The sequence below is a fragment of the Saccostrea echinata genome, unplaced genomic scaffold (assembly GCF_033153115.1).
Source record: "Saccostrea echinata isolate AGI-Se365-2 ecotype Australia unplaced genomic scaffold, CSIRO_AGI_Sech_v1 ptg000016l, whole genome shotgun sequence".
Lineage (NCBI taxonomy): Eukaryota > Metazoa > Mollusca > Bivalvia > Ostreida > Ostreidae > Saccostrea > Saccostrea echinata.
In genome coordinates, this window is record NW_026889765.1 from 13,828,471 (window position 1) to 13,854,913 (window position 26,443).

General features: G+C 32.8%; 4 protein-coding genes across 4 annotated transcripts; 2 read left to right on the forward strand and 2 right to left on the reverse strand.

The window, feature by feature from the left end:
• The first annotated feature begins 558 nt into the window (after positions 1-558).
• On the forward strand, positions 559-3,827 carry LOC133188935 (uncharacterized). The gene is made up of 2 exons (XM_061324406.1): positions 559-1,046; positions 2,992-3,827. Exons 1-2 carry the CDS (start codon positions 559-561, stop codon positions 3,605-3,607), a joined length of 1,104 nt encoding a protein of 367 aa, XP_061180390.1. The 3' UTR covers positions 3,608-3,827.
• A 259-nt stretch (positions 3,828-4,086) lies between these two features.
• On the reverse strand, positions 4,087-6,134 carry LOC133188936 (uncharacterized). Its single transcript, XM_061324407.1, has 2 exons — positions 5,815-6,134; positions 4,087-5,042 (listed from the first exon to the last, which is right to left on the reverse strand). The coding sequence occupies exons 1-2, from the start codon at positions 5,947-5,949 to the stop codon at positions 4,206-4,208; spliced, it is 972 nt and encodes a 323-aa protein (XP_061180391.1). The 5' UTR covers positions 5,950-6,134; the 3' UTR covers positions 4,087-4,205.
• Positions 6,135-8,820: 2,686 nt separating this feature from the next.
• On the reverse strand, positions 8,821-10,423 carry LOC133188164 (uncharacterized). The gene is made up of 2 exons (XM_061323546.1): positions 9,647-10,423; positions 8,821-9,420 (listed from the first exon to the last, which is right to left on the reverse strand). Exons 1-2 carry the CDS (start codon positions 10,421-10,423, stop codon positions 8,821-8,823), a joined length of 1,377 nt encoding a protein of 458 aa, XP_061179530.1.
• A 10,721-nt stretch (positions 10,424-21,144) lies between these two features.
• LOC133188463 (twist-related protein 2-like) lies at positions 21,145-25,087 on the forward strand. The gene is made up of 2 exons (XM_061323903.1): positions 21,145-21,820; positions 24,676-25,087. The coding sequence occupies exon 1, from the start codon at positions 21,231-21,233 to the stop codon at positions 21,780-21,782; it is 552 nt and encodes a 183-aa protein (XP_061179887.1). The 5' UTR covers positions 21,145-21,230; the 3' UTR covers positions 21,783-21,820; positions 24,676-25,087.
• The last annotated feature ends 1,356 nt before the right edge of the window (positions 25,088-26,443 follow it).

Consider the following 26,443-nt stretch of genomic DNA (forward strand, 5'->3'; position numbering starts at 1 on the left):
TATTTTGCATCATCAAAGGGGAGTAATCAGAATTTTACGATTTTGCAATTTTTTAAGAGTTGTTTATGTTAATTAGACTTCAACGGAACGAGTCGGACCTAGGTGAAATTTGTCAGTGATTGATAATTTTAAAGAAATTCTTCAAAAATTTACCTTCAATGTTTGTATAATATTTTTTAAAATTGTTTTTTACTAGTATGTCCATTTCACCGTGCATCGGACACAAATTAACCACATCCGGAACACCTCGGGCCTTTCACACAAAAACACCTCGGAAACGAAGCATTAATATGCTTTAAAATGCGGGTTATTCGGTCGGAGATGTGGTGCGGCGGAAGCCAACTATAGTAGTTTGCTGAATAAAAGAGCTACATTTGAAGTAAGTCCTAAAGTCCTTTTTTCTATGTTTTTTTTTATCATGCATATAATAAAACATATAATTATAGCTTTGATTTGTATAAATTATATAAATTAAAGAGATAGCACTGACATAAGATTTAAATTTGACCTTCCCAAACCGAAACGGAAACCAAAACAAATCCACGTGGAAAATTCAATATGAGTGATTTCTGTACTGCTCTTAAAACTGCGACTAATATTTACGGAGACATAAAACTAAAGGAGGAACAGAGGGAAGTGTTACAGTATGTGTACGAAGGTAGAGACTGCATTGCGGTTTTACCCACTGGATTTGGAAAAAGTGTCATTTTTCACCTTATCCCTTTTCTGTTTCAACATAGATCGGTAATAGTTGTTGCCCCAATCTCGGCCCTAATGGAAGATCAGCTTCTGTCATTGAGTGAAATGAACATAAATTCATGTTCTCTTGCAATGGATGGGGCTTTTTTCAACATTGTTTGCATGGAAGACAAATGTATAAAGACTGTTAACATCGACCATTTCAATATGGCAGATTACAGGCTTCTTTATGTCCATCCAGAGACAGTTACAACAAACAGCAAACTTAGAAGAATGCTGCTAACAAAGAAAGTTCAACAACAAGTATGCTGTGTTGTAATTGATGAAGTGCACATGGTTTCAGAATGGTAAGCTTTTGAACTTTTCAAGCAATTTTAATTGAAAATGATAATTGTGGCAGTGCATGATACACAGCTTCCTACTTGCTTGTGTTAGTGAACCCCTTCATATGCTTTAAATGGGTTGAAGCATACTGAACTGGCATGCCAGAGGTCTTGGGTTCAATCCCAAGCAGAGGCACATCTCTTTTACATAATTTTATGGGAAGGAAGTAAAGATAACAGTAAATAGACTATGTAAATCCACTGATGAGAATATGCAAGTTGAGGTTAAAGAGGTCAAGATTAATGCATCACTCTTACATTAGTTAGAATTAGGCTATGCAGTTTTCTGTATTTTATGTGTGTTTTGATCTGGGATGTCCGAAATCAAGAATGTGAATGTCAACCTTAGAGAATTATAAGTCTCTGACAAGACTGAAGCTCTACTGGTGTGTACTTGTATCTTTGTATTGTCTACCCTTGTGAACCAAGTCCTATTGGACCAAAGCTGTACAGTGTGTAGGAAGAGTTGTGTTTTGAAAAATTGTTTACAGGTAGACATACAAGCTAACAGACATCTCAGACAGGTGGATTAACATCTAGTGCCACACCATAATATTTCCCATCTTCGAAAGCATATCAAACATCATATATAAGTAACTGATAAAAGACTTATCTATTACATCTATGAATGATATGAAAATTATGAACAAACAAAAGTTTCCACTTTGAACTTAGCTTGGTGATTGTATTTAACCTTGTTTAGAATTTGCTATAACAAGTTGATGAAACAAGAATATCAACAGTCTCGTTTAAACTCTGCATTTCGTAAGTTCTATGGTCAATACAATGACCTTGTCAGCAAATACAATCTATCATTAAGTCAAATGCTGACTGATGTTTTTCATTTACACACTGAATTGCTTGACAGTTTTTTCAGTTATTTCCTGATCATGACGACAGGTGTGACCGGTTGGTGGGGAATGCTAAATCCTCCATGCCACCTGATCTCACCTCTGGTGTTTTGGAGGTCTGTATTTGCTTTGCTCCTCATTTGTATTGTTTGATGGACTTCTGAGCTTGAATACTGTTCACCTGTACATTATCTCCATATATTTCATTAGGGGTCTATTGATACTGATATTTCAATTTACATCTACGTGATTTGCACTAGGCTAGTGGTGGGCTGCTTGCTTCATGATCAGGGTGTACTCAGTTCAAATCTTGTTCTCAGCACCACCTAAGTTGTTAACATGTATACCGACTGTTTTTTCACCAAATGTTCGGCGCTAGAAGTGTAAGTCAAGGGTCTTTTGGATTGAGACCTTGAATACTGAAGTCCTGTGTCACAATAAAGAAACCTCACTGCTCAGTGGCCCTGAGTGCCAAGTAAAGGTCTAAATTTGAAGACTTTCACTGGTAAAAGGTGATGTCTCATGCGAGTGAAATCTTTTTTCAAGGGATGTAAATTAACAATCAAACAAATAGTAAATGCTGTATTTTGGGTAATTTTGGCATCAAGAATACTTGGTGAATTTGAAAAAGGAGTTGAAAGTCTTGTGTTTTATATTTTGAAGAGCTCTTATCTTTATAATGTTTTATAAATGCATTATCTTTTTGGAAATTTTGATGCTTTATTTTATTTATTTATTTTCTTTTTTTTGCTACTCTATTGATCTGCCAAACAAGAGGCCCATGGGCCACAAAGCTCACCTGACTAACTAATGGCCCTTCTTGTTTTTCATTAGATTCTTTTCCTATTATTTCCTTCATAAAACTGATTGCTCATTGTAGCCTACCCCCTATGCTCTGTGGTTCTGGTTAAGAAGATGAAATTATAAAAACTTGACAACAATGACGACAACAGGCAAATTTTGATCAGAAAAGCTCACTTGAGCCTTCCGCTCAGGTGAGCTAAAAAAGCTAACTTTTGCAACACACCAAAATAACCCAGTATCTGGTATTTTTGCAGGGGTGACAGCTTCAGGCCATCTTTTAGCAAGCTTGGAGAACTGACAGCTATTTTTCCAAGGATACCCCATTTGGCACTAACTGCCACTGCAACACCAAAATGCATTGAAGAATTATGTGAAATTCTTCAGCTTAGAGATGTAAAACTGGTTACCAGCAACCCAGATAGACCAAACATTTATTATGAAATAAAAACAAGACTTCCAAATGTGAAGAAATATGACAAATATGATGACCTAATAAAGCCTCTTTGTATTGAACTTAAAAGTTTAAAGAGTACATTCCCTGTTACCATATGCTACATGGATAGCCTCGAGTCCCTGGCATATTGTTACCAGTTTGCAGAGGAATTTCTTGGCGAAGATGCATATGAACCAGTGGAACAGGTACCTGAAAATCGAATATTTGCCATGTTTCACAAGGACTACACTACAAGGATGAAGACTCACATTATAATGGAACTTAGAAAACCTGAACCGAAAATTCGTCTAGTACTAGCAACTGTTGCTTTAGGGATAGGCCTAAATGCTCCAAGGGTTAACCACATTATACATATTAGACCACCAACTTCATTAGAGAAGTACATGCAGGAATCAGGGAGGGCAGGAAGAGGTTGACAATCGAGCCGAGCAACACTGTACTTCAACAAAAGTGACATTGCTGCCAACCGACCTGGGATGACTGATGAAATGAGACATTACTGTAAGAGTGATGATTTGTGCTTACGATTATTATTGGTGAAACACTTTGGCTTTTCTGTGACTTTGTTTGAAGGGGAAAAGAAAAACTGTTGTTCTAATTGCAGAAATGCTGAATAGTTATTCATCCATGTCATTGGATACTGGGTATTTCAACATTCTTGAGTGAATATAGCACCTATTAACTAAAACTTCGTGGAAGATGTCACAATTGATTTTCTGCATAGTTGCTGAAAAACTGTAGTCTAACATAGCCGTCAATTCTGCTAATATACATGTACTGTTCATTTGTTTAAGTAGCACAATGAAAATGATATTTTTAGGATAAAATTCGTATTTTTTAATCAATTTATACATAACAATTTTTCAAATGAAAGTAGAAAATTTTGTTTCTGTCTTTACTTCACTCAAAAAGAGAATCGGGATCATCACTATCACCACTCTCGACGTCACTAGCATCTTCTCTGTGGTCAGAAATGTGTCCCCTGCGCAATCTCTGTGCCGTTCTTAAGACAACTTATTGAAATTTCTCCTTGTTTACAGTATAAACAGGATTAGCATTTATTCCCTTGAATGAATGCAAACTTCTCCCTTGGTTACTAAATGGATCCAGTTCCCTGGTTTTCTCTAACATTACCATAAGGTCATTTTCCAGAGATCTTGATTTATGTGTCGTTCTGAGCTCACAGATTCCTGCTTCTTCATCAAACTGATGGACTACAGATTCTATAACTGGTGCAGCTTTAGAGATTCCAATAATAGCATTCTCTGTTTTATTGGAACCAAGTCCTCTAATAAGTTCCTTTAAAAGTTTAACCTGATTTTCTTTTTCGATGTCTGCGGGTTTATTTTTTCCAGTGCGCCCACTTTTATTGATGAATGAACTTGCTCTCACTTTCATGGACATCTTTGTAGAAAGGAGAATTTCGGTCTTCTGAATGTAATCAATACATTCGGCAAGATATTTTGATAGTTCCGAGTGACAGTAAAACAAAGGAATCATTGTTTTCAAACATACATTTGTTCTCAATATATCACCTTCTTTGATGGCATCCATGAAATTCCAAATAAGAAATACATACTGTAGAAAACACAAAGAGTAATTCTGAATGTCATCAGTTTCCTTGTTAATTCTTGTTGCAGTTACTATTACGCCATTTACAGTCAATTGAACTGATTTGCCAATTGTAAGCAAAGCAATAGGTATTTGTATAATGGTAATCCTATTTTCTTTTCCCTTGCGCAAATTCAATTTGGCATATCCGTTTTGAACAGGAGCTTGTATCAGAAATTCATTGCTCTGAATGTTAACTTTCAAGTCCAAAATCAGAGAAGACTGGTCATCCTCCAAATCCTGCAAAAAAAAAAAAAAAAAAAAAGGATACACAGTGAAACCTGTCCATAATTGACATTTTGTAACTTACACTTTTTAATGAGCACTTAGCAATGGAACAGTTGCTAACCATTTTTTTTATCTAACAGGTTGATGTGGCCTTGGTTTTTACGTTTTTTTTTTTGTTTTATTCAGTTTTATATGCAGCATGAGCACTCAGACCACTGCATCACATAAATAACAAGAGGCCCATGGGCCACATCACTCACCTAAGCACTTTGGCTGAGAAAAAGCAGATATCAGTTCAGTGCTGATAAGTGGTCTTCCACCACCCCCCTCCCCTGCAAAGGGGCATGATTTGAAAAAACCTGAATCTACACTAACTGAGTATGCTTCCATATTTCTTTGACTAACCAATGGCTTTTCATAAACTTGAATCTACACTACACTATCTTAAATAACTGAGGATGCTTCTGAATAAATATGATTAATTATCGAGAAATTTTTTTAATGATTTTTCCTGTATATTTCTTCGCATAAGTTTGATTCTATGTTTTGGTCCCTCTTTACCCCCCCCCCCCCTTCCCCAGACAATCATGATTTCAAGAAATTCTGTATAAGATGAAATTATAAAAAGTTTATGACAATGACAACTACAACAACAGAAAAATTCAATCAGAAGAGTTCACTTGAGCCTTCAGCTTAAGTGAGCTAAAAGCAACAGTGGAATTAAAATTTAAATAATGGTATTTTGTAAGTTAGAATGACATTTAAATTAAAATGCGCTGCTTACCCAAAATCTGACTAAGATTTTATCAAGGATTTTGTCCATTGTTTGATGAAATATCTTCTCACGTTTTTCTTTGTGAAGTAGATGCACATTAGTTGGTAAATAACTTTCAGGAATCTCACTTAATTCCTCAGGCATGTCAAAATAATGCAAAGTAAATTCTCTAAAATGTCCTTTTCCAACAGTTGTAACCACAGGCCCTTAGATCGCTTTAAAAAAATTAAGGTGTTAAAAAAAAAATAAAGGTATGGAACTCCTTTCATAGGGTACCCACATTCGCCAATAAAATACTTTTAAATCAAATGATCTAGAACTCTACTTTCTATTCACAACTATTCACATATAAACAATCTACGTTACTACAAAAGTTCTTTCCGAAATTCCGTATACTTCGCGAGATATGCTGGAATCATATTCCAAAATTGGCCTTATTTTTTTACTCGACATTAGCTTGGGCCTCTGAATAGTTACACTAATTGTAAAGCGGGAACGACGGGACGAATCCTTCCCGGAATTTATTCTATACTCTCTGAATATTTGTTTTTTAGCACTCAGTCTCTACAAAATTTTATCTGATTTGATCATATGGTCTTATTAAGTTACCAACAACATTTCAGCGGTATAATTTTTAAAAAATCAAAAGGTATATTATGCATTCCGGGAAATTTTCGTTCAATCATAGTTCTTTTTACATTTATAAACAACATGGCTGTGAAGTTGTTGAAGCAAACGTTTTCTAATTTTTTTTCGCGAAAGTAATTATTACGGACTTAACCTTACGATCTGGAGTAAAAAATCAACTTTAAAATGTTGAAAGATTGTGCAAATACTATGCAGCTGTTCGCTGCAGTTCAAACACCGTCTGTATACATGTGGATAACCAGGGCCCAAGCTAATGTCGAGTAAAAAAAGTAGGTCAATTTTCGAATTGATTTCACCATATCTCGGGAAGTACATGGAATTTCGGAGTGAACTTTGGTAGTAATGTAGAGTGATTATATATGAATAGATAGGAATAGAAAATAAAACTCTAGAGCATTCGATTTAAAAGTATTTTATTAGCGAAAGTGGGTACCCTATGAAAGGAGTTCCATACCTTTATCTTTTTTATACACCCCGATTTTTTAAAGTCGGATTTAAGCGATCCAAAGGCCTGTGGTTGTAACAAAGTCTTCATGAGCTGCAAATCTGCTTTTCACTTTCCCATTTACATTGGAACGGTGCAGAATTATCTTATACCATGCCAAAGTGCCTTCATCTCTTGTTGACTTTAAGTTGAGGAATCGTTTACATGTTTTCTACAAAGGAAAAGTTGAATATCTGTACAGTTTAGTTTGTCATATATAAAAAAAAAGATGAAGAGACCCATATGCCACAATGCTCACATGAGTTATGCTCTTTTTTTTTTTTTTTTTTTTTTTTAAATTGTCCTTTTGGTTTTATAAAATATATTGACTACACATTATGGACCAAATGCTAGATCTAAGAGTGGTATTATTTAATCAAGATTAAATTAACACATATTACAATGCTTCAATATACAATCTCAGTGGCCATGATTTGAATAATTTTGAATCTACACTTCCTGATGATGCTTATTAATATGACTAATGATGGCTTTCCTCTTCTTGAGAAGATTTTTACTAGGTAAAACTTTAACTTTGATCACATATTATAGAGATGGACAGACAGACACCAGGCTAAATATAATAAGAACAAGATATGTTTGTGAAACACTGATGCCCCCGTATGGCAGCTTATGGCAAAAGTTAAGTTTCTCAAATACAAGTCAAACTCTAGGTCAAGAGATCAAAAATATTGGTACCCAAAGAAAGGTCTTGTCTCAAGGAATAAACCTGTAAAATTTGAAAGCCATAGCACCAAATGTTTAAAAGTTATGGCCAAGGTTAAAGTTTTTTCAAAAGTAGGTCAAACTCCAAGGTCAAGGTCAAATATGATGGTACCCAAAGAAAGGTCTTGTCATAAGGAATACACATGTGAAATATGAAAGTCATAGCTCCAACTGATCAAAAGTTATGAGCAAGGTTAAAGTTTTCGTGGACAGACAAACAGACGGGCGGACAGGGCAAAAACTATATACCTCTGAATCTTTGATACGGGGGCATAAAAAGCTCACTTATCTATAAATAAATTGAATTTTAGTCTTATTACAATGTAAAGAATAAAATTAATACTGATAAAAAAAATACATTAACCTGATGGTATGGGATAAAAAAAAGTTATATTGAATTTATTTTGCTCCCGTAATTGAAGATTCTGAGGCATATAGTTTTTGCCCTGTCCGTCCATTTGTCTGTCTGTCTGTCTGTTTGTCCGCAAAAACTTTAATCTTGCCTATAATTCTTGATTGGTTGGAGCTATGGCTTTCATATTTCACATGTGTATTCCTTGTGACAAGATAAAAATATTAGCAATTTAATTGAAATAAATTACCTCTAGGAAATCCTGTATTGTGTGAAAGAGTTCAACAATCATTGGCGACAGATTATCAAATCTTTCCAAACTGGTATGAGCACCAGATCTCAAAGCTTTAGCCCACTGGAGTCTCTCTCGCGTCAGTTGGTCCCCACCAACTGGTACCTTCATTTGAGGAAATTCCTCACCTAAAACAAATAAAAATCAAACATATTTGGTATTGATTAAGTATGGATATCTTCTGCATATAGGTAAATTTGTGTATTATAATTACTTATTTAAGTAATTACTTGTGTTATTTTCATCAGACTTTTTTTTTTGCATTAACTTTTTTCCCCCAATTTTTCACAAAATAAATGTTAAATTTAATATCATCAGATGACAAATCTACACCTTATTTATAATTATTTATAATTGTTCTTTTAGATTAAATAATAGGTCAATTCTTGAAAGCATACCAACAGATCATACAATTGAAATTTCTGTTAGTTAACTGTGTGTAACAAAATAAAAATAAATAGATAATAAAAATACAAACACTAACCAAATAAAGAAGGTAAACTGAACAGAACTTCAGAAGCAAAGAAACTGTATTGAACCTCGACCAGCTCGTGTATACCAATCCTCCAACTGACTAGTGTATGATGTTAATATATCAATACAGTCAGAGTATGATGTCTCATTTTTTAATAGTATAGGCATGAGGAAAGGGGTGGATTTCTGTGACATTTCCTCAGATAGTTCATGCGGTATGTGGTCTGGAATGCACATTTTCATCCATAAAAATTTGTTGGAAAATGCAATCATTTCTCTTGCTAAAATGATTTTCAAGCTTTCTCTGTACATTTTCTCCTCTTCTGGAGATGGCAGGAAGTTTTCAACTCTGACAGAATTGGCATCACCAATGCTCCCTTTGTCACTGTACTTAGAAAGATCTATTCTGTCTGGGGTATAGTCTGAAGCAAAGAAATGAAAGTCTTTGGCTTTAACATTCATTCTGATTTCATGCGTAGCCACTCGAAAGTCTAAGTTGTCTCCATTTATTTTGCCATCCCTCCCACTTCTTAGACTCTGTACTATTTTTTCATCACAGTATTTCCCCAAATCATCCATGAAATATTTTTTGGAACTAGTGGAAAGGGTGATGTGTGCTTTATTTAGTCTCTGAAGTAGCTGTGAAAAAACATACACAAAAAGCAAAATTAGCAATTCTTTTCATGGAGTGGACATAGTACTATCATGCCAATGTTTATATATATATATATATATATATATATATATATATATATATATATATATATATATATATATATATATATATATATATATATATATATATATATATATATATATTAATTATATATTCTTTATCATTGTTTATCAAAGGACTGAGACTCACTGTATTATCAGCATGACTTCTGATAACAAGGGCTGTATACACTCTTTGTATTGCTAAGGATTGCTTGTTTCTAGCCTGCATGATCATTGGGTACATGGTAGCCATTGTCACTTTTTCAGAGGATTTAAGTTCCCTTTCATCTCTTACATCCAATAGAGTCTTAAACACTTCATATAAAAGTGAAACTTTTGTTTTCAATTCCCTCAAAGCTTTTTCAAAGACTGCACCATTCAACAGCTCGAAGGAGTTCTTTTCTTGTAAAACAGTCTCACCTTTCCTATTAATTTCTTTTAAAGAACAATCCAGTTTCTCCAGGAATGTTTTAAAATTAACAGACTCTCTAAAATCAAAATTGTTTTCTATGTTAATTGAAACAGAAGAAGAATCATCAGGTATATCAAGTTTTTTCTTTGCCTTCTTATAATGGTTTGTAGTACAACTATGTGAATTTATGCACAGTTTTTCCACAGATCGTGTTATTTGCTCTGCCACAGAAATTTTCTGAGTTTTATGTGGCTTTTCCACACTTCCTGGGGTAGCTACTGGTAATCTTTTCCTTCGAATGCTTTCACAGAATTTTTCATGATTTAACAATGCAGTTCCTCTAAACGTAGAATAGTTTAATACAATTTTATAACATTTTTCACAAATAAACACATCACTACCATTATTCTCAAAATCTGAGTATTTGATGCCTGTAGTGTTCTCTAACTTTTCAACAAAAGATTCTTTTCTAGATTTGTTTCCAAATATATTGATGTCTGGTTGGTATCCCATTGCAGGTAATGCAGTTCTTTGGAAATAATATTTTGACTGGTGTTTTGGAAATGGTTTCTTTGTCCATACTGAAATAAAGAAAAATGTTTCATAACTACAGATTCTGTACTAATATAAGATGACTTCTGAAGTTCAATATATATCTACATGTATTAATATCGTATATTTGCCCTACATACAAAAAAAAAAAAAAAAAAAAAAAAAAAAGAAGAAGAAAATTTAAACTATAACGTTACAATGCAATAATTAACATATCCCGTTAAGGAGACATATTTTAATTCATAAATTCTCATTACAATCATGGAACTCGAAAGATAAACCCATGTATGTGTGTGTTGTCAGCAATAATTACTAACTTTTTTCTATAATAATCACGACTTCCGTTATGTTTATACATACATAAATATACAGTCATTTAGAGTATTCCGAATCACCTTTTAAATTTTGACTGCAAACGATTTTATTTACAAGTTTATAAATGGTTGTTTGGTATTAAGGGAAAGCCAATTCTATGAAAAAACACATCTACATTACACGGTGAGTCTATCATCGATACAGCGGTCTTGATAGGGGGTTTTATTAACATCACCTTTTAGTGTATTGTGGGTCACTTCCAGCTATTTTGTATCAACAGGTAAATGGCTAAAAAATAGTCAGATAACAACATTATATTTAATGAATTAGTTGGTATTGTTTACCAAAAATATCAAAAAATTAAAAATTATTTTCTTGTGGATTGTTCTTGTTTATTTATAAAGTTATTACACACACACACACACCCCCTTCTGTAGAGGCACTATAAAACAGCGTTCTCAGAGGCGGATCATGCAGAAAAGCAAATACCAACAAAATAATACTTTCAGAAATTACCTGGCAGTAAATTGTTGTCCTTTAAATACAATTATGTCACATTTTTTTCCCATGTGATTTTTTTTTCAATGCAAAACAATTAATTAACATTGAACGTGTGTCATAATTTTACGAGTAGGCTACCAAGAAAATTTTATAATGATGATAAAAAAAATTATGAAAAGGAATTGAACCAACTCATGTTAATCATGATTATCAAGTATGACATGCTACATGCTACGTTTCTACATGGACATTTTCTTCGAAAAGGATAGCAATGTTGCAACCACTATTGAAATAACGACCACTATTGAAATAATTATTTCAATAGTGGTTGAGAGTGAATTTCAAAAATAAACACAGGTTTTAACCACTATTGAAATAACGTTCACTATTGAAATAATTATTTCAATAGTGGTTGTACGGGCATTTCAAAACCCAACACAGGTTGCAACTACTACTGAAATCGAACTAAATATTTCAATAGTGGGTGAAAGTGCATTTCAAAACCAAACACAGATTGCAAGCACTATTGCAATAACGTTTACTATTCAAACAATGATTTCAATAGAGGTTTTGAATGCATTTCAAAACCTAACCCAGGCTGCAACCAGTATTGAAATAATGTTCACTATTGAAATAAAGATTTTAATACTGATTGAAATAATGATTTCAATAGCAATTGAAACAATGATTTCAATACCCAAACCACATTGTAGGCCTTATTGAAATAACCCCGCTCTTGAAAACAATATATAAAATAAATTTTACATTATGGGTCCCAACATAATGAATTAATTTATTGAGTTTAAAATATGACAGGTAATTTTATGTCTTAATTTCTGTCTAGAAATACTATTAATACACAGATATCTGTGATTTAAGTAATCTAGTGATTTCAAGAAATTTTCTTAATTATATAAGGTTCATCATTGCTATTAGTTGTTGAAAAAAAAAAGTTTATAAAAACAGATAATTTTAGAAATTAGAATATCTACATTTAAAAAAGAAAGAAAAAAATCTAAGTGTCATCTATGTGTATTATGTTTATTAGTTTTTTGTTTATCTCTTAACGTTGTGCTCTTTATTTGCTTTATATATTGTATTTCAATTTTGTGTTTGAAGTGGCATATAGGCCCGATGGGCCGGGTGTTGATTGTTATTTTATACAGTTTGTAAATTTAACCGAGCAGTAAGGATGACATGAAGAAATCAGATGTTGGTAGCCATTTTATTTAATGAAGTTTAAAAAAGACATTGACCTATAACAAATATAAAGAATAAATTAGAGAAAAATACAATATACAATATAGTTTCATAATCTTTGATAATAAGTTACCGTTTAATGCAGCATACATATTAGATAGAAAAATTTTCTGTAGCAAAATGAACTTTGAACTTACAGACAAATATAAGAAATTACTCAAACAACTTTAACTGCAAAAATACAATAACGTATAAACTTTGCAATTAAAGTATAATGTCAAACTCAAAACTTGTAAAGTAAAGTAACAAATAAATAAATATAATAGTTACATACCACAAGATGCAGCTGATATACGCTGGATAGATATTTTCTTTATTAAATGTAATACTGCCCAATTTTGCTTAGTTTGAACGGTTACTTATACTCAAGGTAAATTGAAAATATTGGATAAAATCAAATGAATCAATGAAATTTAAGATAGAAATCGACTCAATCCGATACGCAAAAGAATTATATTACAAAAATATTTAAGATTACTTTGGATGAAACGAAAAATAGAATGATCCCAAAACGAATAAATACATGAGAAAATTTTGAAATCTTTACTACCACAAAAACAAAAGAATTTAATTATGTACACATTTCACTATAAATAAATAAATTATTTATATTACTTACTTATACATTAAAATCAACTATTCCGGTAAACTCAGTAAAAGCGTTATAACATAAGAGGTCGTTAGTACAATAGTGGTCACACGTATGAATTTAAAACTGCTGTTGAAATAATATCAACTATTTAAATATCTATTTCAGAAGTGATCATTATTTCAATAGTGGGTACATTGTTGCAACCACTATTGAAATAGTGACTATTGAAAAAAATTTCAATAGTAGATATTATTTCCATGTCCGTAGTATTAATGCAACCACTATTGAAATAACGATCACAAATGAAATAATTATTTCAATAGTGGACATTATTTCAATAGTGGTTACAACCTGTGTTTAGTTTTGAAATGCACTCTCAACCACTATTGAAATAATTATTTCAATAGTGAACGTTATTTCAATAGTGGTTACAACCTGTGTTTAGTTTTGAAATGCACTCTCAACCACTATTGAAATAATTATTTCAATAGTGAACGTTATTTCAATAGTGGTTACAACCTGTGTTTAGTTTTGAAATGCACTCTCAACCACTACTGAAATAATTATTTCAATAGTGAACGTTATTTCAATAGTGGTTACAACCTGTGTTTAGTTTTGAAATGCACTCTCAACCACTATTGAAATAATTATTTCAATAGTGGTCGTTATTTCAATAGTGGTTGCAACATAGCAAGTTAATGAATTAAGATACATATTAAATTACCGAGAGTTGCGATATGCGGGTGGAATACCCTAAATGACTGTATAATTAATTACCTCGTTTCTGGAGAAGATGAAGAAATCCATGTGTGTGTGTGAGATTCGTGTGTGTGTGTGATATCGGCAGTTACAAACTTTATTCCTTACCTCATGTGAACAAATCGGCCATTTTTAAATCACGTGAAGTCGAACTACTTTCGATCACATGGGTACATTCGTTTACGAGGTGTTTTTCTGTGAAAGGCCCGAGGTGTTCCGGATGAAATTAACCATGCATCGGGCACTTTCCGATGGATGGGTAATCACTTCCATTTTCATATAAAACCCAAATGACAGCTGTTTTTTACGGAAATAGAAAATAAAAACTCTAAATTTTCAAAGAAAATGCAAGTTATCGATAAAACGACTAGAAGTGGACTCAATTTAATTTCTTAAACTAGATGATGATAACCCACGAGACACGGGCGCGAATTGGCATATTACTGGCATTTTAAAGCCTTTCTAAGGCGATATGATGAACCTAAAATCTCTTCACATCTGTGGATCGAAATAGTCATTCAAATTTAACTATAAGGTTAATTTTTAAATAAAAGATAAAAATGTTTCGACATAACCAATTTTAAAGCACCAAGGTATAATATTTTTTCGGTTCAAAATAGTATGTCCGATGCATGGTGAATATTGTCCGAACCATGGTGAATTCTGACTTATTTCGAAAAAATCGATTTTTAGTGATATTTTCTCAATAAATAGCACACGATTGTTTCAAAAATTTATATTTTAACCATATACTACATGTTAAGCTCCATTTTGATAATATTCGGTCGGTAGCGATTTCGCTGGAATTTATTGAAGCGCGAGGATATCCAATGCATGGTGAATTCATTCTATAGGGCAGCAAGAAATTCAAATATTGAGTATATTATTGATGATTTAAACTTGTAAAATGTAAATATAAGGAATGTTTTTAAGTTTAGTGTGAATTATTGGTGTGTAAATCACACAGACTTGCACTAGCGCGCTTCATGAAATATGTCTACGTGACAAGTCTGTGTGATTTACACATCAATAACTCACACAAAACTGAAAAACATTCCTTAAATAATTTCTCTCAGTACAATAAAAATTTAAAAGAGAGGCCTGTCCAGCACCAGAACACTTGACCAAGTGGTCTAGAATTTCAAAAAATATATATATGTAAAAACACCCTTACTTTATTCACAAGTTTGGGGAAAAGGCACGCTTGTCTATCATAACTGCTTTTGGGTTATCTGCTAAATACCCAGAAACAGAAAAGATTTTAAGTATTAATGCATTTTTACTACGTAACTTTATAATCAATAGAGCCCCCACCTAACACCGAACCCTCTAGATCTGAAATTCACAGTTTTAAAACAGGCACCCTTGCTTATCATAACCATGCACTCGGTTTTTTTCTGCTAAACTCCCAAGAGCTGAGAAGAAACACAAAAGAAACACATTTTCACTATAAAATCAATAGATCCCCCAAACACACATGAATTTCTGACCCTGCATGGGGTCACACATTTCATAAATGTAGGAGACACCTTTGCTCATCATGACCATGCAATTAGTTTATCTGCCTCATACCCAGAAGCAGAGAAGATTTTTAAAGAATTAATGTATTTTCACTTTATAATCAATAGAGCCATGCCCTAACACCAGAAAAGCTGTCCCAGGGGCCAAGAAATTTTAAAAAGAGGCACTCATGCTAGTCTTGAATTTGTTTGCTTAGTATATTGACAGTGATTGATTGTATATGTTGTTTTACGTCCCGTTCGAGAAGTTTTCACTCATATAGAGACACCACCATATACCGGTGAAGGGCTTCAAACTTAGACCTTTACTCGGCACTCAGGGCCATTGAGCAGTGAGGGTTCTTTATCATGCCAACGCTTACCGTGACACAGAGCCTCGGTTTTTAAAGTGTCATCCGAAGGACCCGCAACTTTCACTTCAAAGTGCCGATCGCTTGGCGAAGGAACAGTTGCTACCTATTTTTTTTTTTATCGACTTAGGTCAGTCGTGGCCGTGATTCGATCACACGGCCTACCTAACCCGGAGCGAGCGTTCTACCGACTGAGCTACCGTGACGGCTCCTGGCAAACTGCGGTAAGCTAAAGTTTTTCAAAACTAGGTCTAACTTCAAGGTAAAAAATTTTGGTATCCAAAGGAAGGTCTTATCTCAAGGATTATACCTGTGAAATTTGAAAGCCCTAGTACTAACTGTTCAAAAGTTATGGCTAAGGTTATATTTTTTTTTTTAAAAATTGATCAAACTCTAAGGTCAATGTCAAAAATATTTATACCCATGGACAGGTCTTGTCACGATGAACACACATGTGAAATATAAAAGCACTAGTTAGCACCAACTGTTCAAAAGTTATGGACAAGATTAAAGTTGGGTACATTTTTGCAAAAGTGAGTGAAACTACAAGGTCAAGAGGCCAAATATGTTGGTACCCAGAAGAAGGTTTTGTCATAAGTATTACACATATGAAATATGAAAGCCATAGCTCCAAGCAATCAAAAGTTATTGGCAAGACAGACAGACGAAGACGGACAGGGCAAAAACTATGTACCCCGAATCTTCGATTACGGGGGTATAAAAATAGCAATACAATGAAAAGTCTGGTTAAAATTTAAGGCAACAACATATTATTTTTAATAATTTTTTTGATTTCAATGTTTGCAAAAGTTATTGCGTATACGGTTATACTTCTGTTACAACATTCTGGTGATTGTACATGTATAATTAAAAGGCTGAGGTTTTTACCTAGTTTAACGGTTCATTGCTTTTTTTTTTTTTTTTTTGATTTCATAAAGCACTATTGGTTGATTAATTGATTGTATGTTGTTTTACGTTCCGTTCGAGAAAAAGCACTATTGAAGGATTATCATTAATAACAGCAATTTATTATATATTTGTTATATAATACAGGAATTTTGCATCCCTGATATGAACACAGGCACGCGCCCTGTATTACACACCCTGTATCAGCACCCTTTATTTCACCTTTCCGGAACATCTCTGTATTTTTCATGCGGAGTACCTCAGATCTTTTTCTATTGTTCATGAAGTCTATTTAAATTGTAATTTTCATCAGATATTTTATGTTATTCAAAAGAATTATAAATTTAATTTACAATTATTTCATTTCTTATCGCTGAATGCATTATCTTTGGGAGAAATAACGAGAAACGGAAATTCAACAAAACAGAACACATTCAATTATTAAAAATTCAGTGAATTATTTCAAAGTTTATATATGATTTTTTTTGACACTATTTTCAAATATATAATAAAAACAACAATACATGGCAAAATCTGTATCACACCCTATATCAACCCTCGACAAGTATCAGCCCTGTGGCCTTCGGCCCTCGGGCTGATATTGGAGTCTCGGGTTGATATGGGGTGTGATACAGATTTTGCCATGTATTATTCTCTATATAGTTACGTATACTTAAAATAAAGGTCTAGAATTGATACATTTGCACATGTTTGAATGGCAAAACGAATTTGCTTTACAGTATGCAATCACAAGTCGTAGCAGTGTTTTTTTCCCCAAAGGAATGGGAGGGGGGAGCCAAAAAAAAATAGTTGAAAAGCAAATAAAATTTTAATTTAAAAAAAAATCTTTAAGAAGCAAGCAGATCAAATAAAAAATAGTTGTATCGGTGCAAAATTTCGAATTTTCGTAGTCTAAAGGTAATAACTTTTGTGAAAATGGGTTAATCAACATGAAACAATAAATTTTTGTGAAAATAGGTTAATCAACATGAAACTCGAACTTACTCTGTAAGTCATCAATATCTACCGCCACTGCAAAAAGCCTTCGAAGTCTTAGAGCAATAACTCTGGTGAAAATGGGTCGATTGAACTAAAACTGGAGTTTGACCTGTAAATGATATAAATATAAAGACACCTACAAAAATCAACCCATTGTTTCCAAAAAGTCTGGATAACTTTGACGGAATGACGAAAGGGGTAACAGTACGTGTGAACATTGTCACTTTTTTTTCCTCATTAACTGCTGAACCGATTTAACCTAGTTTGATGTACACGTATATCATCTATGGGTAAAGGGGAACATAAGTTGGGAATTTCATGGTTTCTGCCTTCCTGGGTCTTGTGGAATGGGGCCAAACTCATCAAAATTATTGCAGTTTTTAGAAAAAAATTCTTTACTCCTGGACATCAAGCAGTCCAACTGTTGGCATGATTATAATAAGCATTGAGACCAAAATTGTGAAATTCATGGCCCCCAAGGTGTGTAAGTGGGGTGCTTTTGTTTCAGACTTCCTAATTAAAAAATTCAACAAAATGGGATGCTGATAGTGTAAATTTTTATATTTTATGTATTTTTATGCAGAAATATTTTCCTTATTATAGCATGTTAACCTCATTATCTAGATATATATGGACTAAGTTACATTCTAGACCTTTTATGCAAATGATTGGTGATTTGGCAGGAAGATATCTGATTAGAATTGTTGGCAGGACGATATCAAAATGATTGAAATATTCGGCAGGACGTTATCAAGTGATTGGAATATTCGGCAAGACGATATCAAAGTGATTGGAATATTCGACAGGACGATATCAGTGTAATTAGAATGTTTGAGAGGACGATATCAAAGTGATTGGAATATTCGGCAAACCGATATCAAAGTAATTAGAATATTTTGGCAGGACGATATCAAAGTGATTGGAATATTCGGCAAACCGATATCAAAGTAATTAGAATATTCTGGCAGGACGATATCAAAGTGATTGAAATATTCGGCAAACCGATATCAAAGTAATTAGAATATTTTGGCAGGACGATATCAAAGTGATTGGAATATTCGGCAAACGGATATCAAAGTAATTAGAATATTTTGGCAGGACGTTATCAAATGACTGTACTATTCGGCAGGACGATATAATCTGACTAATTAACATGTAGCATATAATCTAACCCTTTTTACCTGGAATATTTATTTCAAATACCTTATATATGTGCAAAACAAGAAATAAAAATTATTTTTAATCGCCTGGAGAAATATCCAATCACGTACGGAAAAGAGAATATTCTCAGAATACTTGCAGTTTTATTTTTAATTATTAATGAATTAGAAATCTTATAGAATTATTTTATTTCTTGAGCTGTTAATCTCTAACCGTAGCAAAATCTTTATATCTTATAAGTATATAGTGTAATACGTTAAATGAGGGAATTTACAGTTATCTCGCTTTCAATACCTGGCTTCTTCAAAATTATTTTTTTCGTTCTGAAATTAGATTACTTGACAATAAGGTCGTCATAATTTCATTTTTTATCATATACTTCGTTGAAAAACTCATTATTGAAAAAGTAATTCCAATGCTTGTATTTTTAAAAAGGGAAAATCGTAAAATGCTGATTTTTGCAGTTTCCTCACACAATTTCAAAATAATTTTATCCGTATGTGCTGCGGTGATAATATATATCAAAACTGAATCAAAATTTCATGGCACATAATTGTTCTGTTTTTATTTTAAAATAACTTAAAACCGAAATATATGTGCACAAGTTTGCAAACAACTTTCATGTTAACATTAACTTGAACAAAGAAATTATACATTTAGTATTCTAATGTTAGAAATTTTGCCCTCACGATTTCAAAAATTATTTTCAATGACCAATGTATCACTTTTAGCTAAGGTCTGGGAAAGGAAATGTGAACAATTTTGGACAATCGAGTAAAAAAAATTGTGAAAATCAGACAAAAATTGACCTCACACGCTTTTGGCCACCCCCCTTTTTTTAAAATTAAGGTGTATGTTACGTGTAGTTACTTTTTATAGATTATCAATTTTCTGTAAAAAGAAAATAAATGCATAAGAAAAATAAAACAGGGGGAATTTTTTTTTTAAAAAATCAGAACAGTGTTCAATTCACTAGATACAGATTTTTTTTAAGAATAATTTATCGAACATTTATAACGATTCGAAACAAAATATTGTTCCTGTTTTATGCTTTTTGTTTTATATTTTTACACATTTGTTGTAGATAACTGTTGACAAATATGGAAAGAATATTAAAACATAACCAATTTCCTTGGTCATTTCTTCCTCGAAAATTATCTCGATACAAAATAAGACTACGAATCGGATACATTGTCTTCCGGTTGGGTTATAATTGAAGGATAAAACCAGAGACCTCGGAAAGGAATACTCGTAAGTCTCTAGATTTATCCTTCATTTATAACCCAACCGGAAGTCAATGTATCCGATTCGTAGTCTTATTTTGTATCGAGATAATTTTCGAGGAAGAAATGAGTTGTTTACAATAAAGAGGCTCGACCAGAGACGTCCGAAACGATTAATTTGACAAGAAAAAAGTCTTTCGAAGCGAACGATGTCATTTTAAAGTAGGTTAATGATTGATATATAAACAAAATACGAGCTTGAAGCGGGGGTGCCTGAAATTGAGTTAGGTACCTTGTGATAAAAATAAGTAGGGGTGCTCCGTATACGAAACAAGTGCCTGTGACCACTACATATAAAAAACAAAGTGCAGATTCTAGAAAGAAACCCCTCCTTAAAAAAAAAAAAAACAATAGGTCGAAATGACGTTGTAGAGGGGATTCAAATCAAATTAACTACATAAAAAAACAAAGCGCAGATTCTAGAAAGAGACTCCTCCTCGGAAAAAAACAACAGGTCGAAATGACATTGTAGAGGGGATTCAAATTTAGATTGAACACAAAAAATAATATTCTACCGACGTGTAATTTACATGTATACATGCAAGTATTATAGGACTAGGACAAGTACTGATAAAAATCTTAATTGCACTTAAAAAATAATTACGTTTAACTTTAGATACGATAAAAATGCCACTAAAATGTTGCAAATACATTTTGTATATCACACCACCAGTCTATTCAAACAAGATTTACTGTCTTGAAATATGTTTATCCGCCACTACATAGTTATACTTTTTGGATTTTTCCCCTTTATTTTCTATTTAGAACTACAACAGATGTATGTAATATATGAATAATAATGTTTTATGTCGATCCGTAAAATCACAAGATAACGGATGTGTTTTTTTTTTGTTTGGATGATGCATCTGAACACATTCTTTCTACATGTGCATCGAAGATGCTGGTAGCTTGACTGACAGGTAGCCCTCCTAAATATAACCAATCAGAACTCATCACCTACTGCTTCGCTTTCTAGTTATATAGCGATTAGAGTTTATCTTATCGTCTCATTCTAACAAGTAGATTTTATCTTAATTTGTGTGATAAAGCAAATCAAGAGTGTAAAGTGGAAAAATACTTTTCACGGAAAAGAAATTTTCTCAAGATTTTTTTGTTATCATAATGGAAACAATTATATCCAAAAAGCGTTCCTCTCCGGAGTATATCTTTCATTCTGGACAAATTAAGCAAGAATTTCCTCCAGACGGATACGATATATATGATGAAGATGATGCATTACGCGGCCGAAAGCGCAGTGTCTCAAAAGGTAGCAGCGACGGATTCCAGAGTATGTCTTCACCGGAAAGTACAGACGACAGCCTGCCAAATAAAAAAGCAAAAAAGAAATCATTGTCTTTTGAAGAAATTCAGACCCAACGTGTTCTTGCTAATGTCAGAGAAAGGCAAAGAACACAGTCCTTAAACGAGGCTTTTGCGCAGCTAAGACAAATCATCCCTACACTTCCATCTGATAAGTTGAGCAAAATCCAGACTCTTAAACTAGCTACACGATACATAGATTTTCTATATAACGTCCTTCGTAACGAGGAGCTTGTTGAGCCGTTTGGGACTGCGGGGAAGCTGGCTAGCTGTAACTATGTGGCCAATGAAAGGCTGAGTTATGCGTTCTCTGTGTGGAGGATGGAGGGAAACTGGGCAGTCCCCTCTGATTGAACCAACTCCATCCTGTATCTAGAGTAGGACAACTTAAGGTAGGTATTGTGGCCAATGTTTCTGCATTATACATAGATGAAAAGGATTTTTCTTCAATTTAAAGGTGTTAAAGTCAGATTTTGAAATATATTTTGAATCCTAACTGGGTACACACATTTTCGTTTTAATTAGTTTTTTTTTTTTTAAATAATATCCTGAGTCTGAAAATTAGTGGTATATTGTGATATCCATTTGTATAGTTAAGATGACATGAACTTGCTCTAATTGTCGATAATGCTTTGTGAGAGAACTACTCTGACATTTCGATCATTTAAAACATTGTAATGCCAAGATGTCTAAATAACGAAATGGCATGATGAGAATTTACGCTTTATAAATCCATTATTAGTTTTTTTCTGTTTTCTTCATTTTAGTCAATATGAATATAACCTTATATTGTTATATCATGATTTATAATATTCTGAGAGGGAGTGCATAAATAAAAAAAAAACTTTTATAGTAAAATTTTTGTATGTTAAATTAAAAAAAAAAAATAATATACAAACTGGAAGAGAGACGAAAAATCTTTTTTTTTTTTCAAAATATCAGAAGTGAATTAACATACAGTACAACTTCTAATGCTCAAATTACTTCATACTATAGAAGAAAATTAAAAATATTTCTAGGATTCTTGATATAAAATAGCTCAAATTAAGTAATGAACGACAGTAATAATAAAGCTTACAAAGGAACAGTTTTGTTCAGAAAAAAATCTGAGGTGGTACATGTGACGTTTATAAAAATCTGGATTTGCAGTATTCAAACATTCTTATCTTACCCATAGGATTAAAATCTTGCGGGTGAAAAAAAATACATGTAGTTAAGTTTATACGAAGATAATAAATATTCCATTCATTTTTCAAATCTTTTATTTCTTATTTGTTTAGAAGATGCTGGTCCCAAAAATAACGGTTAAAAGGTCTTAATCAGGCATTTTAAGAAAACACAAAAAGTTTCGAGTTCAGTAACATATGGGCATATAAAGTAAAATATATATCAAATATCATTCAACATAATATATTCTCAGTATTACATTATCACTTTAAAAATACGAACAAAATATTCCAACAACCCTTTCTTTTTTTTTCTCTCTTTTTTTTTCTTTTTGCCGCTGCCATTTCTTTACATCAGATACACATTTAATACAGGACCGATGTTTGATACACCAATTTCAAGGCGTCATGTGATCTTTTTTTGCCACTCAATATTCAACATATTTGTCTGAAGCGGTATAAATGGAGATGCACTCGCCATCTTGTACTTCTATATGGAAATATGGAATTACACTCACCATTCGGTGTATACTCCATGCAGTCACACTCGTCATTTTGTGTTATATCATGCACATGAAGTAACACTTGCTATTACAACATGTACATGGGGTTACACTCGCCATTCTACAATGTATTTTACTTCACATACACATTAAGTCACACTCTCCATAGTCCATACTGTGTTGTACTTGACCCATATAGTAACACTTGCATTGTGTGCATACATCATGCACATGAAGTTTCACTCGCCATTCTATATTACACCATACATATTGAGTTCCACTTGCCACTCTTCTACGGTTATACCATACACAAGCCATTATGTGGCATATTACATATATATATATTTTTTTTATTTTGTACGTTTTTTTTTATTCTGTTTGTGTTTGTTTTGTTTTGGGTTGTGTCATGTTGTAAATTTTGAATTTACCGGGTGGTAGTAAATACAAAATTTTCAACATGACAGTTGCTTGGTTTTACTAGAATAAATGGATATTGGGCTTATGTACAACTTGCGTTACTTTCTTTGGAATATTAAAAAAAATTGCTTATAAAGATTTTAATTATGTTGACCTAGATATTAACTGTATTTATAACAGCTATTGGCAGATGGTGCTACTACCTTAAAATTTTGACTGAATTCTTTAGAAGCTATAATTATTACATGGGTAAAGATAAAAACTAAAAGTGATCAAAAAATTAATCTTCCTCGAACAAAGAGGCAACAGGTTCACTAAACTTTGTGATTACAGGTATAGGTGAATAGCTGTAGATTGAATACCTGTCTAAGACACAATCCTACATGTGCCTCTTCAATCTACAGTATTTTTGCTAATTATACTTATCTGCAATCACCAATATTTTAATTCTTAACATTTAAATGCAATCACTAGTCTTTTTGTTAATTATACTTACATGCAGACATTTAATATTATTTGAAATGCATTTAAGATATGTCAGCTAAAATATCTATATTTCGTTAAGCTGAAAATATTTACAAACATTTAGCGCAAAACAAATTGTCTTAAAAATATAAGCAATACCAGATGAAGAATCTTATGGGAACAAATTCACGAGATAATTACCAAAACCTAAGCAGTCCATTACTTAATTTCCCTGCGAATTCTTTCTTTGTAAGAAAGCAGTAGTTTTGAAATTGATTGATTATAAAAACCGTGTCAAAACCCCCTTTTTAATTAAAATTCAGCATGAAGGTTCTTGACATGTGCATTAATTTAATCGGCAAACAAATCTGATTGGCAAACTGAATTATAATTCTCATAAATTTCGGCCAGAGTTAATCAGCGTTGATTTGGCGGTTGCTTTATCTGTTAACAATCGCCTCAAATAAAATGACCATAACTGCGCGCCAAGATGCACTGTCATCAGCATTTTATGCCTGTCAGATTCGCCACACGTTTATTGAAGACTCAGATTCCACAGTAGTACGTGTGGCAAATCTGAAATGATCAACATTTATTTTATCAAATCTACAGAAACTTTCATGATGATGAAGAGCTAGGTTGCAGCATTTTATTTAGCACATTAATTGGACCATAAAAAGTGCATTTGTTTTTCAGATACTGATTCATCTCGCCGAGAGGAAGTAGAGCTGTAAAGTGACTATAAACCAAGCGCCTTTAACAACAAAGGGATGTGTCAGCAGAACTTCCACAAACTTGAAAGTCAGATCAAACATGAAAGATCCGTGCTTTCTAATCATCTTGGATTAGGAAAGATTTTTTTCTAAAGTTGCTGTATTAATTTCGCGCAAATTGCGAAAGAACTTAACTTTAAGAATTTCCATGAAGTATTCAAGAACTCGAAGGAACAAACGGCCAAGATTCGTTCTGTATAAGATATATACGGACACATACGTATATTATGAGTGATAATAACAATATCATGACTTGTTTCACATTCCTTTAATAATGGACATTACTTGTAAACATAAATTTAGTTTAGATAATAATTAAATCTTGGAAAACCTGAGTTTTGTGGTTCTTCTCTCCCTTCCCACTTTTTAAATTTTTTAAGAAGACATGGCATTGTCCTTCATTTGTGTGAGAACAAACTTGTTCCGTTATCACGTTATTATTTTTAGCTAACGTTGGTGGATGGGAAATTGAACAAACACATGTATATAACGAAGTGTCATGTTTCAGTGTTTGTATTTATATACAACTCTAAAATTATCATTTAATTTTAATGTGTTATTCTACATCTGTAATTAATGCAGATAAAATCAATAATACCCTCAGCGCACCATCAGATTTGTTCCTGTCATATACATATAATAGCTGTATAATTCATATCAATTACCAGTAAAAGAAAGATATTATACAATTATTGCTGTTTTTTGAGGCCAATGCGATGATTTAGACACCTGAGGAGTACAATATTCACCCAGCCCGAAGAGGGAGGTGAATATTGTACTTCGAAGGTGTCTAAATCGCATTGACCTTAAAAAAAACAGCAATAACTTTTATTATATGATTATCTATTTTTGCTCCAATGTAGAATAAATAATTCCTTATATTGACCTGGAAATAATTCTTTATATTGACCTGGAAGGTCACGTGCAGGTCAATATAACGTAGTATTTTTTTAACATTGTTGGATCTCAGCCAATCAGAGAGATGGGAATTATTCAATCATTATATTATTTATTGAAAGTTAATCAATTTAACTAGTCTAATAAGACATGAAAAGATTGTGTATTATAAAATTGTCAATTACCTGTTAGTCTGTTTGTAGATAATAAACGTCATAAATTGAATTGTTGCATCGCTGATAACAAAAAATTAGTTACACCCTTTAGGTGATCTGTCTGAATCACATCCAAACAATTTTTTTTCCTCGGTACATAGTATATATATTTCCTTCAACAATAAAATGATACGGTCTGTAACTGCATATATTTTAATAAAGTAAATTCTTGGCACATAGGGATAGCCACGTGACTCACTCCGATGACCTGTTGTACCACTAGCCATCCGTCATCGACAGTCGTCAGTTGCCCCTTTTTCCATAAGTAAAGCGATCTCTAAGTAAATTGTGAAATTCCTGACCTCTGCCGAAGGTGTTCATACTATGGGGAGGGGTGTTATGCCGTATGTTATGAAAATGCATTTCTTTTCTAACATCTAAGAAATGAACTACATGGGAAGTGTATGGTTATCACATGCAAGGGGACCTAAACATAAATTGTATATTACTGAAATTTCATCTTTAAACATTTTCCTCTTTGCAGAAGCTTATAGAAGAAAAAGCTAAGGATAAACATTCTATGGCATATTATGATTGTACATGTATTTACAGATAGAAATAATGACCCATATGAATTTG